General features: G+C 44.3%; 1 protein-coding gene across 1 annotated transcript in view; it reads right to left on the bottom strand.

Annotated features, from left to right (window-relative positions):
• LONP2 (lon peptidase 2, peroxisomal) overlaps positions 1 to 16,088 on the bottom strand; it is a 133,808-nt gene extending 117,720 nt beyond the window's left edge. The window contains exons 1-2 of the mRNA XM_038754902.1: positions 15,793 to 16,088; positions 3,039 to 3,273 (exon numbers count right to left, since the gene is read on the bottom strand). Coding sequence (XP_038610830.1) covers positions 3,039 to 3,273; positions 15,793 to 16,025 — 468 coding nt within the window. The 5' untranslated portion in view covers positions 16,026 to 16,088. The remainder of the gene's footprint in view (positions 1 to 3,038; positions 3,274 to 15,792) is intronic.
• Positions 16,089 to 16,382: the final 294 nt, after the last annotated feature.

The following is a 16,382-nucleotide window of genomic DNA, read 5'->3' as shown; positions in this document are numbered from 1 at the left end:
CCTTCTAGACTGTGAGCCCACTGTTGGGTAGGGACTGTCTCTATATGTTGCCAACTTGTACTTCCCAAGTGCTTAGTACAGTGCTCTGCACACAGTAAGCGCTCAATAAATACGATTGATTGATTGATTCCACCTGTTTGGAATAATTATGTGGCCAGGAAATGGGCCTTTTTTTTTTTTAAAAGGTATTTGTGAAGTGCTTACCATGTGAAGCAGTGTGGCTCAGTGGATAGAGCTTGGGCCTGGGAGTCATAAGGACCTGGGTTCTAATCACAGCTTCACCACATATCTGCTGTGCGACCCTGGGCAAGTCTCTGAACTTCTCTGGGCCTCAGTTACCTCATATGTAAAACGGGAATTAAGAATATGAACCCCATGTGGGACAGGGACTGTGTCCAACCAGACTGACTTGTGTCTACCCCAGTGCTTAGAACAGTGCTTGGCCCATAGCACTTAACAGGTACCATTATTTTCACAATTATTATGTGTCAAGCACTGTTGTAAGTGTTCCTCCCATCCCTACAGCACTTATGCACATATCTGTAATTTTATTTATTTGAATTGATGTCTGCCTCCCCCGCTCTAGACTGTAAGCTCAGTGTGGGCAGGGAATGACACTGTTTATTGTTGTATTATACTTTCCCAAGAGCTTAGTCAGTGCTCTGCACACAGTAAATGCTCAATAAATACGACTGAAAGAACGAATGCAGGTCCTCTGATTCCCAGGCCCGCGCTCACTCCACAAGGCCACACTGCTTCAGTCTTCCCTCGATTTCTAATTCATGGAGAACCGAGGGGTCCGCAGTGGGGAAGGAGAAGAGCGGGTGATAATTACACTCCAACTAAACAGAAAGCTCTATTCCATTTAGTCCCAACTCACCACTGCAGAACTCAAAAGGACCATGACCTTCCACAGTTCACACTGTGGGGAAAGCCAAAAAGCAGCATTATATTCGGGCAGCGGACAAAGGGAACATTTGCTACTATAATGCCTTCACTGGAGGTGGCTGAGATTCTTTTCTGGAGATTTTTTAAGCTTCTCTGCACACAGTGAGCACTCAACAAATACCGGTGATTGATGCATTGACTGATCTTTTGAGGCTCATTTAGGTACTGTTGAGCTTGAAAGAAGGGAGGTAAATGAGATCGACGATCTCTCCTGGTCCCTTCGAGCTCTACCATGCTTTGATTTTCTGATGAGTTGCGGTTGCCTGAGCTCTTCAACTCGGGGTTGTGTGTCCAATCTTAACAACTGCAAACAACTAAAGGGAAAGGAGGGACAACTTCTGTAGGTTCAAAAGCTTTTGGATTCCTCCATATCCAGTAAGGGGCACTCAATAAATATTGGCCCGTGATGACAATGCGCTAACAAATGACTTCTGGCTCAAGTTATTTGCAGGGATTCTGTGCCAAGGAAAGACACGGATGAGAGGAATTCAAAGGTCTTTAGTGATTTTGATTGAGATTTAGCTCAAAAAAAAAAGGCTCAAGAATGCTGCTGATTATACTCTCGGCATACATAAAATCACGTATCTCAGTATTCTTTTTTATCAAAATATTTAACAACACTAACCTCGGCAAACTTTTCAACAACAGTATTCTTGTTCAGCTTTAATGCTCTTAAAAACAAAACAACAGCCCCAGTAAAACATTCTAACGCGCATTTTGAACTGGGGTATCCCTTGACTTGGGAATGCTCTCCAAATATAGTAAAAGTGAATATTCTCGGTATGGGTTTTGCTTACACAATAATGACAAAAAACGGTTTCTCTCCTCCACGCTTTTTAACCAAGTGGATGAATCATCTGTCAAACACATCACTGGGGTAGATAAATGATGAAATGCCCTGTGTCTGACTTGATTTTTTTTTCCTCATTGATATGGATGGATAAAACTAAAATATAAGAAACTGGAACGAATATGAGAAGTTCAATAATCTTCTGTTGTGGAAGTTTCTGTTACAAGGGTTGCTAAGGTACTTTGCTGAGATGCTTTGGCTGGAGGAAACAACTACTGCTAAAAGACCTGGTGGTCACAGTTGACCAACTGCTGAATTTGAGTTAGCAATATAATAATGCAATTTAAAATGTCAAGAAGAGAAGCAGTGTGGCCTACTGGATAGAGCACTATCCAGTCTGGGATAGTCTGGGTCTGGGAGTAAGAAGGAACTTGGTTCTAATTCCGGCTCTACCACTTGTCTGCTGGGCGACCTTGAGCAAGTCACTGTAATTTAGTTATATATATTAATGTCTGCCCCCACTTCTAGACTGCAAGCTTGTTGTGGGCAGAGAATGTCTCTGTTTATTGTTACACTGTACACTCCCAAGCGCTTAGTACAGTGCTCTGCACACAAGTGCTGAATAAATATGATTGAATGAACACAGTAAATGATCAATAAATGAGACTGATTGATTAAATCACCCTCTCTCTGTTCCAGGACCATGAAATCATCCTCACCTCCTCTGTGTTTTTCAACTCTCCCATTCAGTCAACTGTTAAATCCTGTCGGTTTTTCCCCAAGGTTCTTTCCCAGATCCACCCTTTCCTCTCCACCCATACAGCCAACAATGGCTCTAGGTCTCATCATCCCCTGGTTAGACTCCTTTATTAGCCTCCTCACTGGTCTCCTAACCCTCCAACATCAACCACTTCATTCACGGCTACATGTTGCTGCCCAGATCATCTCGCTGAAATGTCACCTTGTACATGTCTCTCCACTACTCAAAAACTTCCAATGGCTACCCATCCCTTACAGCACCACAGCAAAAACGCTTTACCACTGGCCTCAAAATTCACATGAACACAAACCCCTCTACCTTATCAAATCGTATCTCCTTTAGTCCATGCTGGATAACCTTTGAATATGAGAACATAAGAGGCTGAGAATAGAACACAACTGAACCCGTGATCTCTCTTCGAGCCAATTTAATTCAGGCCATCTTGAAACTCCATCGAATAACAGACTGGCCACCGTCTAGGGTGGCAGAGAGGCTGATGGAAGAAAAAAAGACTTGAAGTAAAAGACTAAAGCCACTCACCTGTACTGCATACTTGTAAAACTGTTCGGACAGTTCTCCCAGCTCCTCTCTAGACTTCAACGTGTTGGGAAATTCCTCGAGCCGATCCAACTGCTCAACTTCGGCAATGGGGTAGGGCTTCTCCTTCAGCACTTGCACAATTCGGAAACGGCAGAGGCCTGTGATCAGCAAGGTATAGTGGGGCTTGGGCCAGTTACTACCCACTACCTGAATGGCCAATGCGGCCGTCCCAATCCTGAAAAACATTCCAAAGGCTGGTGTTACTGGCAAATGATAATCACAGGAACAACACAAAACCTCTCCCCGATGCCAAGTCATCCTACCTGGCTAATTTATTTCAGCGAGAAAATGCACGGTGACAACATAAGAGGAATCGAACACCATCGAGAATGTTTTGGGAAGTGAAAATTGCCACTGGATTGTTACTCCAATACCTAGTTCTCATCAGTCGGCTTTTGGAAGGGCAAGGTCAAGACCCCATATACGGCATCCTTATCCTTCACCTCTCTACCAAATGCCACTACAACTGCCTAGGACCAAACAGAAGGCAGGGCAGCAGTGTCAATCAACTGTGCTTGTCCCTTGCAAATTCAAACTCCAAATCTGATCCCTTAAGTACACCAATATTGTGTGTAAGACCTATATCTCAAGTTATATAAACATTACTCTTTCATATTTTTTTAAATGATGATATGCCTTAAAGTTCTCAGATATTTAACATGAAATTATGCTTAATTGAAAGTACACGCTAAACCAATTCTTGTTCAGCAAAACAAAAACCTGAATACAATTCTTCAAGTGTCAGGATTTTCTAGTCTATAACTCCAAGACAGACAGACAGCCTGTGGGAAGAGGGACAGGGACTGGGTGAAAAACAGCACAAGAGCAAGGGGGTAGCCAGGGTGAGAGGGACTGCCCCACTTTCTAGCTGTCACAATAAGTGGAAAACTCCCTTTCTGGATAGATCTGGGCAAGGATTCTCCAGTCATCATCACCATCAATCATATTTATTGAGCGCTTACTATGTGCAGAGCACTGTACTGAGCGCTTGGGAAGTACAAATTGGCAACATATAGAGACAGTCCCTACCCAACAGTGGGCTCACAGTCCAATTCATTCATTCAACTGTATTTATTGAGTGCTTACCGTGTGCACAGCACTGTACTAAGCACTTGGGAGAGTACAAGAATAAACAGACACAATTCCTGCCCACAATGAGCTTCCAGTCTAGAGGGAGAGATAGACATTAATATAAATAAATTACAGATATGTATATAAAAGCTGTGGGGCTGGGAGGGGGGAATAAGCCAGTCAGGGTGACGCAGAAGGGAGTGGAAGAAGAAGAAGAAAGGGGGGTGTAGCCAGGGAAGGCCTTTTGGAAGAGATGTGCCTGCAATAAGGATTTGAAGGTGGGGAGAGTAAATGTCTGTCAGATATGAAGAGGGAGGGCGTTCCAGGCCAAAGGCAGGATATGGGCGAGAAGTTGAAGATGAGATGGACAAGTTCAAGGTATAGTGAGAAGGTTAGCAAAAAGGGGCATGGGCCTGAGCCCCAGGGTTGTCCAGGGCGCCTCTGGACCCCAAACAGGGGGACCAGATCTATGGCCTTCTAGGGCTGGTAACCGTCTGCCACATCTGGTGAGGTCCCCATGCATGTACCGCCTATCAATCAATCCAACAATCGGATTTATTGAGCGCCTTACTGTGTGCAGAGCAGCGTACTAAGTGCTTGGGAGAATACGATATAGCAGAATTGCTAGATAAGTTTCCTGCCCACAAAGAGCTTACAGTCTAGAGGGGAAGTCAGGCATTAATATAAATTACAAATATGTACGTGAGTGCTGTGGTTGGGGTGATTAAGGGGGCAAATCCTGGTGCAAGTGCCCAGTGTTGACAGCCCCCCCAGGGGGCTACCTTCTGCTGCCTCCCTTGTCTCAGTGGAAAGAGCCCGGGCTTTGGAGTCAGAGGTCATGAGTTCAAATCCCAGCTCTGCCAATTGTCAGCTGGGTGACTTTGGGCAAGTCACTTAACTTCTCTGGGCTTCAGATACCTCATCTGTTAAATGGGGACTAAGACTGTGAGCCCCCCATGGGACAACCTGATCACCTTGTAACCTCCCCAGCGCTTAGAACAGTGCTTTGCACACAGTAAATCCCACTATTGTATTATCATTATTCTCTTATCCTCTTCCCTGCTCCTTCTCCCTAACGAGATTACATGACACAAGGGGAGGGGAGGGAACACTACAGATTATATAACTCTTTGGTTTCATTTTCTTTGGTTCTTCTGCAATCTTCTTTGGTTCGATACACTGTGCTGCTATTACATGAGGCTAGAGAATGTGTCTGCTAACTATTGTACTCTCTCAATCACTCAGTACCATGTTCTGCACTCAGGCACTAAAATAAATAGTACTGGCTGGTTGATTGATTACTGTTTGGGTTTCCTTTAGGCCTCAGGGGTACTTAGTAAACCTCCAGGAAATCTCTACAGTCTGTTTGAGGAACGCTTCTTCAGTATAGGCCTAGAGAACAACCTCCAGTGGGATTCTGACTCAGGCCAGCCTAAACTGGAAATAGTTACAGATTTAAGATGTGTACAAATTCAGATCCTTCGTTTAAAAGTGCATCTGCTTCAAGAGGACTTCTCCAACTAAGCCCTCATTTCTCCCACTCCCTTGCCCTTCTGAGTTACCTTTGCACTTGGATTTGTACCCTTTATTCAATCCCACCTCAACCCAAAGCACTTATAATACATATCCCAGTAGCCTAGTGGGTAGCGCAAGGGGCTGGGCGTCAGAAAGACCTAGATTCCAATTCCAGCCCGACTGTGTGACCTTGGTCAAGTTACTTCACTTCTCTGTGCCTCAATTACCTCATCTGTATAAATGGGGATTAAGAATGTGAGAGCCTTGCTTGTGCCTACCCCAGCGCTTAATACAGTGTCTGGCACAGAGAAAGTGCTTTAACAAACATCATAAAAAAAAACCTGTAATTGATTTTAATGTCTGTTTACCCCTCTAAACTGCAAGCTACTTCTGGGTACGGAATGAGTCTACCAACTGTTTTTTGGTTCTTTTTACGGAATTTGTTAAGTGCTTTACTATGTGCCAAGCACTGTATCGAATGCAGGGTAGATACAAGTTAATCGCATTGGACACAGACCAGTCCCATGTCCACTGCTATACTGTACTCCTCCAAATGCTTAGGATAGTGTTCCACACAGAGTAAGCACTCAACATATACGACTGACTGATTAAAATAGAAAAGGAGTTTATGAACTACCCTTATTTGAAAATGGAAAGGAAGCAGCACGGTTTCACAGAAATTTCACAGGCCTGAGAGTCAGGGGACGTGGTCCTTAATCCAGGCTCCACCTGTTGCCTGCTGTGTGACCTTGGGCAAGTCACTTACATCCTTTGTGCCTCAGTCTTCTCAGCTATATTGGGATTACATACCTATTCTTCTGCCTCCTCAAACTGTAATCACTACGTGTGACAGAGACTGCGAATGACCTGGATTCTCTTGTATCGATCCCAGTGTTAAAGCACAGTGCTTGACACACAGCAAACTCCTAATGCCACAATTTTTATTATCCATAAACTAGTCATAGATCTTTGCGATAGACAGAGTACAGCATATGTCATTCGCAAGTGACTATGGTGACGATGATCAATAAACTCCAACCTGCCTGAACAAAAGTGACTTTGTACAAGCTGTCACCTAGACCCTAAAGGGATGGCTAGCCCCTACCCAGAACAGGAGCCATTAAGTAAATGGACAGATTGAGCAAATCACTAATTTGGTTCAGATCATGATTAACGTGTTTACACACTACTACGCGTGCATACTGTCATGTATATAACAGGAAACTCCAACAGTCAAGGAATAGGATTCCTGAAGTAAAGCATTCACAAACTAGAACTGAAGGTGGATTGAGGTAGGACATGTTTAAAACTCTTGAGATGGGTCCTTGGGGCTGGAATACTTAATATACGGGGAAGTTTGCAGGAGTTTTCAGGAGGGAGAAGTAAACTGCTTTAACCATATCTGTAAAGGCGGATGTTCCAGGTAAAAGGAAAAAATACTTAGGATTTATATTTTGCTTTTCCTCCTAATCAGAAAAACTGTAGGTTTTCGGTGGATCGTTTTCCATCTGAAATCGTTAACAAAGCTGCTAGAATACATCTTGCTTCTCATTATTTTCTGAGAGAACACTGGGAAGTTTGGAGGGACACCACCAACAGTAAGCGACATTTTGAGATGGTGATTCTCTGCAAAGACGAGTAAATTCAGAGAGTGCCCTTAAACTTGTGTGTTCACAATGCTATTTAAAGAGTTTGAAAAATTTTGCGAATGACTTCAATTTAAAAACATCATTATACTGCATGGAAATCAATAGCATTTACTGAACACTTAGTGCATGTAGAGCACTGTTCTAAGTCCTTTGGAGAGAACAAGAGAGGAAAAAGGCACTATCTCTCAAGCTTACAGGAGTGATAGACCAAAAATAACTTACGAATAGAAGGAAAAGTCAAATGGAAAGGTGGATAAATTAAATAGAAGAGCATCGTACAAACTGATATGTACAAATGTGTGGTGAGAGTTGCTGTGAGTGTTTCAAGTGGTGACAAATTAGAAGAAAAATGATTTGGGGAAAACCTCCTGGAGGAAGTGGGATTTCAGGATGACAGAGAACAGAAAGAGCCATGATCTACTGGATTTGAAGAGGGAGAGATGGAGGGAGGAAGGAGGGCATGAACTAAGGGGTCGGGGGGGGGGGTCGCAAAATCATGCTCATGTCCAATGGCAACAATAATAATAATAATAATTGTGGCATTTGTTAAGCACTTACCATGTGCCAGGCACTGCACTAAGCACTGGGGTGAATACGAGCAAATCGGGTTGGACATAGTCCCTGTCCCACGTGGGGCTCACAGTCACCATCCCCGTTTTACAGTTGAGGTAACTGAGGCCCAGAGAAGGGATGTGTCTTGCCCAAGGTCACACAGCTGACAGATGGCAGAGTCAGGATTAGAACCCATGACCTTTGACCCCAGAGTTTGGAGAGGGGGAAGAAGCCAAAGACCAGAGAAGGTTGAGTCAGTAGTCTAGCCAGCTTATGATAAGCTAGGACCTTATCCATCCTCGCATTTTTTGCTACTTCTTTTTTCTTAATATAGAAACAATTTTCTTGGACTTGCAGCAATGACTTGGATGGAGAAAGTCTGAAAACACAGGTGTTTTTAGAACACCGAAAGTGTTTCTACAGTGCTGGCAAAGGTGAGCAGTTTCCTAAAGAAATGTGTTCCCTTTGCTGTTTAATGTGAATTTGCAACTACCTCAAAAGGGGCATAATTAGGCACTTGTTACATGTAGTTGCAACCGTGTCTAGGAAATTACTACCAATGTACAAGCAGGCAAAAAATGGCTAATGTTCATTTGTACTAAAGCATTTTGCAATGTGTGGTGTAACTCAAATTTAGTTATAACCTTTGCCTTTCTAGAAGTGCCTGGGAAATTAAGAAAAAATTATACATTTCTGTGGGAGACAAAGCGCTGTCTGCAAATGAATGCGTGTCTCTTTGCTTAACATTAATTCAGTCAATTGCATTTATTGAGCGCTTACTGTTTGCATGGCACTGTACTAAGCGCTTGGGAAAGTACAATACAAAATAGTGACACTCGCTGCCCATAATGAACTTACAATGGGGGGGGCAGAGGGGTGACAGACATCAATACAAATAAAGTTACAGATCTGTACCTAAGTACTGTGGGGCTGGGAGGGGGCAATTACCTTCATGTCTGAAGGAATGTAATATTTTCCGTTAAAATGAGCACTACCTAGTTCAAAAGTCTTGATTATATCTAAGCATCAAGGCTAATAAAGAGATAATTTTACTATTAAAATGTCCAGGGAAAAAGCTAAAAATAGTCAAAATATTTGAGTAAGAGAATCACGCTGTCCTTCTGCAATATTTTGTTCTACACTGCATATTGATATTAGGGCACTGATTCCTAAACCTTTTTGATCCTCATTTTCTGTTTTTCTGATACCCACTCACAATACAGTAAAACCTATTTTGTCACCATGAAGATTTTTTTAAAATGTTGTTATATTTTACTACATATATACGATATTAGTTGCTCTTTTCTGACTGTTGGAACCTACTTTAAGAGAAGTACTTGCTTTTGAAATCTCAAAACACAAAAATGGATAGAATGAATATGTACAAGTAAAATAAATAGAGTAATAAATACGTACAAACATATATACAGGTGCTGTGGGGAGGGGGAGGAGGGGGAGTGGAAGGAGTGGGCTCAGTCTGGGAAGGCCATTCATTTAATCGTATTTATGGAGCGCTTACTGTGTGCAGAGCACTGTAGAACAGTGCTTTGCACATAGTAAGCGCTTAATAAATACTATTATTATTATTATAATTGTTATTATTACTAAGCGCTTGGGAAGTCCAAGTTAGCAACATACAGGGCCGGTCCTTACCCAACAGCGGGCTCACAGTCTCGAAGGGGGAGATGGATGACAAAACAAAATGTATAAACCAAATAAAATGGATAGAATGAATAGGTACAAGTAAAATAAATAGAGTGATAAATATGTACAAACATATATACACGTGCAGTGGGGAGGAGGGGGAGAGGAAGGAGTGGGCTCAGTCTGGGAAGGCCATTCATTCAATCGTATTTATTAAGCACTTACTGTGTGCAGAGCAACAGTGCTCTGCACACAGTAAGCGCTTAATAAATACCATTATTATTATTATTATTACTAAGCACTTGGGAAGTCCAAGTTAGCAACATATGGGGCCGGTCCTTACCCAACACCAGGCTCACAGTCTCGAAGGGGGAGATGGACGACAAAACGTATAAACCAAATAGAATGGGTAGAATAAATATGTACAAGTAAAATAAATAGCGTGATATGTACAAACATATATACGTATATACGGGTGCTGTGGGAGAGGTAAGGCAGGGGGGATAGGGAGAGGAAGGAGGGGGCTCAGTCTGGGAAGGCCATTCATTCAATCGTATTTATTGAGTGCTTACTGTGTGCAGAGCACTGTAGAACAAGTAAAATAAATAGAGTGATAAATATGTACAAACATACATACAGGTGCTGTGGGGCGGGGGGGGGGGGGGTGGAAGGAGTGGGCTTAGTCTGGGAAGGCCATTCATTCAATCGTATTTATTGAGCGCTTAATAAATACCATTATTATTATTATTAATTACTAAGCGCTTGGGAGCCCACTGTTGGGTAGGGACTGTCTCTATATGTTGCCAACTTGTACTTCCCAAGCGCTTAGTACAGTGCTCTGCACATAGTAAGCACTCAATAAATACGATTGATTGATTGATTGATATACAGGTGCTGTGGGGAGGAGGGGGAGAGGAAGGAGTGGTCTCAGTCTGGGAAGGCCATTCATTCAATCGTATTAGTACTTCCCAAGCGTTCAGTCCAGTGCTCTGCACATAGTAAGCGCTCAATAAATATGATTGATTGATTGAGGGGGCTCAGTCTGGGAAGGCCATTCATTCAATAGAATAGAATAGATATGTACCAATAGAATAGATATGTACGGGGGAGATAAACCCAATAAAATGGATAGGATAAATAGGTACAAGTCAAATGGAGTGATGTGTCTCCATATGTTGCCAATTTGTACTTCCCAAGCGCTCAGTCCAGTGCTCTGCACGTAGTAAGTGCTCAATCAATACGATTGATGATGATAATATCTATTCTATTTATTTTATTTTGTTAGTATGTTTGGTTTTGTTCTCTGTCTCCCCCTTTTAGACTGTGAGCCCACTGTCGGGTAGGGTCTCTATTTGTTGCCAATTTGTACTTCCCAAGCGCTCAGTCCAGTGCTCTGCACATAGTAAGCGCTCAATACGATTGATGATGATGATAAACCCAATAAAATGGATAGGATAAATAGGTACAAGTCAAATGGAGTGATAAATGTGCACAAAGACGCGTACAGGTGCCCTCGGGCCCATGTGAGCCCGCTGTTGGGTAGGGACCGTCGCTGCGTGTACTTCCCAAGCGCTCAGTACACAGTAAGCGCTCAATAAATACGATCGATCCTTCCTCTCCCCCTCGTCCCCCTCTCCATCCCCCCCATCTTACCTCCTTCCCTTCCCCACAGCACCTGTATATACGTATATGTTTGTACATATTTATTACTCTATTTATTTATTTTACTTGTACATATCTATCTTATTTATTTTATTTTGTTAGTATGTTTGGTTTTGTTCTCTGTCCCCCCCTTTTAGACTGTGAGCCCACTGTTGGGTAGGGACTGTCTCTCTATGTTGCCAATTTGTACTTCCCAAGCGCTCAGTCCAGTGCTCTGCACATAGTAAGCGCTCAATAAATATGATTGATTGATTGAGGGGGCTCAGTCTGGGAAGGCCATTCATTCAATCATATTTATTGACCGCTTACTGTGTGCAGAGCACAGTGCTCTGCACACAGTAAGCGGTCAATAAATACCATCATTATTATTATTACTACTAAGCCCTAACCTATAGGGCCGGTCCTTCCCCAACATCGTCATCAATCGTATTTATTGAGCGCTTACTATGTGCAGAGCACTGGACTAAGCGCTTGGGAAGTACAAATTGGCAACGTAGAGAGACAGTCCCTACCCAACAGTGGGCTCACAGTCTAAAAGGGGGGAGACAGAGAACAAAACCGAACATACTAACAAAATAAAATCAATAGAATAGATATGTACGGGGGAGATATAAACCAAATAAACAGGATAGGACAAATAGGTACAAGTCAAATGGAGTGATAAGTGTCTCTATATGTTGCCAATTTGTACTCCCCAAGCGCTTAGTCCAGTGCTCTGCACACAGTAAGCGCTCAATAAATACGATTGATGATGATGATAAACCCAATAAAATGGATAGGATAAATAGGTACAAGTCAAATGGAGCGATAAGTGTCTCTATATGTTGCCAATTTGTACTTCCCAAGCGCTTAGTACAGTGCTCTGCACATAGTAAGCGCTCAATAAATACGATTGATGATGATGATAAACCCAATAAAATGGATAGGATAAATAGGTACAAGTCAAATGGAGCGATAAGTGTCTCTATATGTTGCCAATTTGTACTTCCCAAGCGCTTAGTACAGTGCTCTGCACACAGTAAGCGCTCAATAAATACGACTGATGATGATGATAAACCCAATAAAATGGATAGGATAAATAGGTACAAGTCAAACGGAGCGATAAGTGTCTCTATATGTTGCCAACTTGTACTTCCCAAGCGCTCAGTACAGTGCTCTGCACATAGTAAGCGCTCAATAAATACGATTGATGATGATGATAAACCTAATAAAATGGATAGGATAAATAGGTACAAGTCAAACGGAGCGATAAGTGTCTCTATATGTTGCCGATTTGTACTTCCCAAGCGCTCAGTCCAGTGCTCTGCACGCAGTAAGCGCTCAATAAATACGATTGATGATGATGATGATAAACCTAATAAAATGGATAGGATAAATAGGTACAAACGGAGTGATAAGTGGGCACAAAGACGCGTACAGGTGCCCTCGGGCCCACGTGAGCCCGCTGTTGGGTTGGGACCGTCTCTGCGGGTACTTCCCAAGCGCTCAGTACGCAGTAAGCGCTCAATAAATACGATCGATCCTTCCTCTCCCCTTCGTCCCCCTCTCCATCCCCCCCATCTTACCTCCTTCCCTTTCCCACAGAACCTGTATATACGTATATGTTTGTACATATTTATTACTCTATTTATTTTACTTGTACATATCTATCCTATTTATTTTATTTTGTTAGTATGTTTGGTTTTGTTCTCTGTCTCCCCCTTTTAGACCGTGAGCCCACTGTCGGTTAGGGACCGTCTCTATTTGTTGCCAATCTGTACTTCCCAAGCCCTCAGTCCAGTGCTCTGCACGTAGTAAGCGCTCAATCAATACGATTGATGATGATAATATCTATTCTATTTATTTTATTTTGTTAGTATGTTTGGTTTTGTTCTCTGTCTCCCCCTTTTAGACTGTGAGCCCACTGTCGGGTAGGGTCTCTATTTGTTGCCAATCTGTACTTCCCAAGCGCTCAGTCCAGTGCTCTGCACGTAGTAAGCGCTCAATAAATACGATTGATGATGATGATGATAAACCTAATAAAATGGATAGGATAAATAGGTACAAACGGAGTGATCAGTGGGCACAAAGACGCGTACAGGTGCCCTCGGGCCCACGTGGGCCCGCTGTCGGGTTGGGACCGTCCCTGCGGGTACTTCCCAAGCGCTCAGTACACAGTAAGCGCTCAATAAATACGATCGATCCTTCCTCTCCCCCTCGTCCCCCTCTCCATCCCCCCCATCTTACCTCCTTCCCTTCCCCACTGCACCCGTATATACGTATATATGTTGTACATATTTATTACTCTATTTATTTATTTTACTTGTACATATCTAGCCTATTTATTTTATTTTGTTAGTATGTTTGGTTTTGTTCTCTGTCTCCCCCTTTTAGACTGTGAGCCCACTGTCGGGTAGGGTCTCTATTTGTTGCCAATCTGTACTTCCCAAGCGCTCAGTCCACTGCTCTGCACGTAGTAAGCGCTCAATCAATACGATTGATGATGATAATATCTATTCTATTGATTTTATTTTGTTAGTATGTTTGGTTTTGTTCTCTGTCTCCCCCTTTTAGACCGTGAGCCCACTGTAGGGTAGGGTCTCTATTTGTTGCCAATCTGTACTTCCCAAGCGCTCAGTCCAGTGCTCTGCACATAGTAAGTGCTCAGTCAATACGATTGATGATGATAATATCTATTCTATTGATTTTATTTTGTTAGTATGTTTGGTTTTGTTCTCTGTCTCCCCCTTTTAGACCGTGAGCCCACTGTCGGGTAGGGTCTCTGTTGCCAATTTGTACTTCCCAAGCGCTCAGTCCAGTGCTCTGCACGCAGTAAGCGCTCAATAAATACGATTGATGATGATGATGATAAACCTAATAAAATGGATAGGATAAATGGGTACAAACGGAGTGATCAGTGGGCACAAAGACGCGCACAGGTGCCCTCGGGCCCACGTGAGCCCGCTGTCGGGTAGGGCCGTCCCTGCGGGTACTTCCCAAGCGCTAAGTACGCAGTAAGCGCTCAATAAATACGATCGATCCTTCCTCTCCCCCTCGTCCCCCTCTCCATCCCCCCATCTTACCTCCTTCCCTTCCCCACAGCACCTGTATATACGTATATGTTTGTACATATTTATTACTCTATTTATTTATTTTACTTGTACATATCTATCCTATTTATTTTATTTTGTTAGTATGTTTGGTTTTGTTCTCTGTCTCCCCCTTTTAGACTGTGAGCCCACTGTTGGGTAGGGACTGTCTCTATACATTGCCAACTTGTACTTCCCAAGCGCTCAGTCCAGTGCTCTGCACATAGTAAGCGCTCAATAAATATGATTGATTGATAGAGGGGGCTCAGTCTGGGAAGGCCATTCATTCAATCGTATTTATTGACTGCTTACTGTGTGCAGAGCACTGTAGAATAAAATAAAGCGCTCAATGAATACGATTGATGATGATGATAAACCCAATAAAATAGATAGGATAAATAGGTACAAGTCAAATGGAGTGATAAGTGTCTCCATATGTTGCCAACTTGTACTTCCCAAGCGCTTAGTACAGTGCTCTGCACACAGTAAGCGCTCAATAAATACGATTGATGATGATGATAAACCCAATAAAATGGATAGGATAAATAGGTACAAGTCAAATGGAGCGATAAGTGTCTCCATATGTTGCCAACTTGTACTTCCCAAGCGCTTAGTACAGTGCTGTGCACATAGTAAGCGCTCAATAAATACGATTGATGATGATGATGATAAACCTAATAAAATGGATAGGATAAATAGGTACAAACGGAGTGATCAGTGGACACAAAGACGCGCACAGGTGCCCTCGGGCCCAGGTGGGCCCGCTGTCGGGTAGGGACCGTCCCTGCGGGTACTTCCCAAGCGCTCAGTACGCAGGAGGCGCTCAGTCAATACGATCGATCGATTGATCAATCAATCAATCAATCAATCGTATTTATTGAGCGCTTACTATGTGCAGAGCACTGTACTAAGCGCTTGGGAAGTACAAATTGGCAACACATAGAGACAGTCCCTACCCAACAGTGGGCTCACAGTCTAAAAGGGGGAGACAGAGAACAGAATCAAACATACCAACAAAATAAAATAAATAGGATGGAAATGTACAAGTAAAATAAATAGAGTAATAAATACGTACAACCATATATACAGGTGCTGTGGGGAAGGGAAGGAGGTAAGATGGGGGGATGGAGAGGGGGACGAGGGGGAGAGGAAGGAAGGGGCTCAGTGTGGGAAGGCCTCCTGGAGGAGGTGAGCTCTCAGCGGGGCCTTGAAGGGAGGAAGAGAGCCAGCTTGGCGGAGGGGCAGAGGGAGGCCATTCCAGGCCCGGGGGATGACGTGGGCCGGGGGTCGATGGCGGGACAGGCGAGAGCGAGGTACGGTGAGGAGATTAGTGGTGGAGGAGCGGAGGTTGCGGGCTGTGCTGGAGAAGGAGAGAAGGGAGGTGAGGTAGGAGGAGGCAAGGGGATGGACAGCCTTGAAGCCCAGGGTGAGGAGTTTCTGCCTGATGCGCAGATTGATTGGTAGCCAGATCGATTGGTAGATTGATCGATTGATTGATGGATGGATGGGGTCGTTGGCGCCCGGGGGTGTGACCTGTGCAGAGGGGGCAGGTCCTGGTTGTCGGTGTGGGGGTCGCTGGCGTCGGGCACGACGCCCAGGATGGTGCTCCGCAGGGAGGTGCCGGTCAGCAGGCGGCTCCGCACCAGCTGCAGGTTGCGGGCCGAGTCCACGCTGGCGCGCATGGTGGAGCCGGGCAGCAGCACGCCCTCCTGGGTCAGCAGCAGCGGAAGCCGCCGGGGGATCTGGATGGCGCTGCCCGGAGACATGGCCGCCAAATTCTCCTCAGCCTTCGTCTCCTTCTCCTCAGCCTTCGTCTCCTTCTCCTCAGCCGCGGCCGGCGCCTCGCGCCCCCCGCCGGCGCCCACCGCGCATGCGCCGCCCCCTGCCGGCCCCCCGCGGCACCGCCCCCCCGATCCAGCCCCGCCCCCTCCCCGCTACCGTATTATCCCGAAGTGACAACCCCCACCCTCCATCGCTTCCATCCGTTCATTCGGTCCCATCGATTGAGCGCTTACTACGTGCATAGCACTGTACTAAGGTCTTGGAAAGGACAATTCGGCCTCCGGCACGGCCCCCGAACAAGCCCCGCCCTCTCCCCGCTACCGTATTATCTCGAAGTCACA

Source organism: Tachyglossus aculeatus, chromosome 11, assembly GCF_015852505.1.
Source record: "Tachyglossus aculeatus isolate mTacAcu1 chromosome 11, mTacAcu1.pri, whole genome shotgun sequence".
Taxonomy (NCBI): Eukaryota; Metazoa; Chordata; class Mammalia; order Monotremata; family Tachyglossidae; genus Tachyglossus; species Tachyglossus aculeatus.
This window is presented reverse-complemented; position numbering and strand designations above follow the sequence as displayed.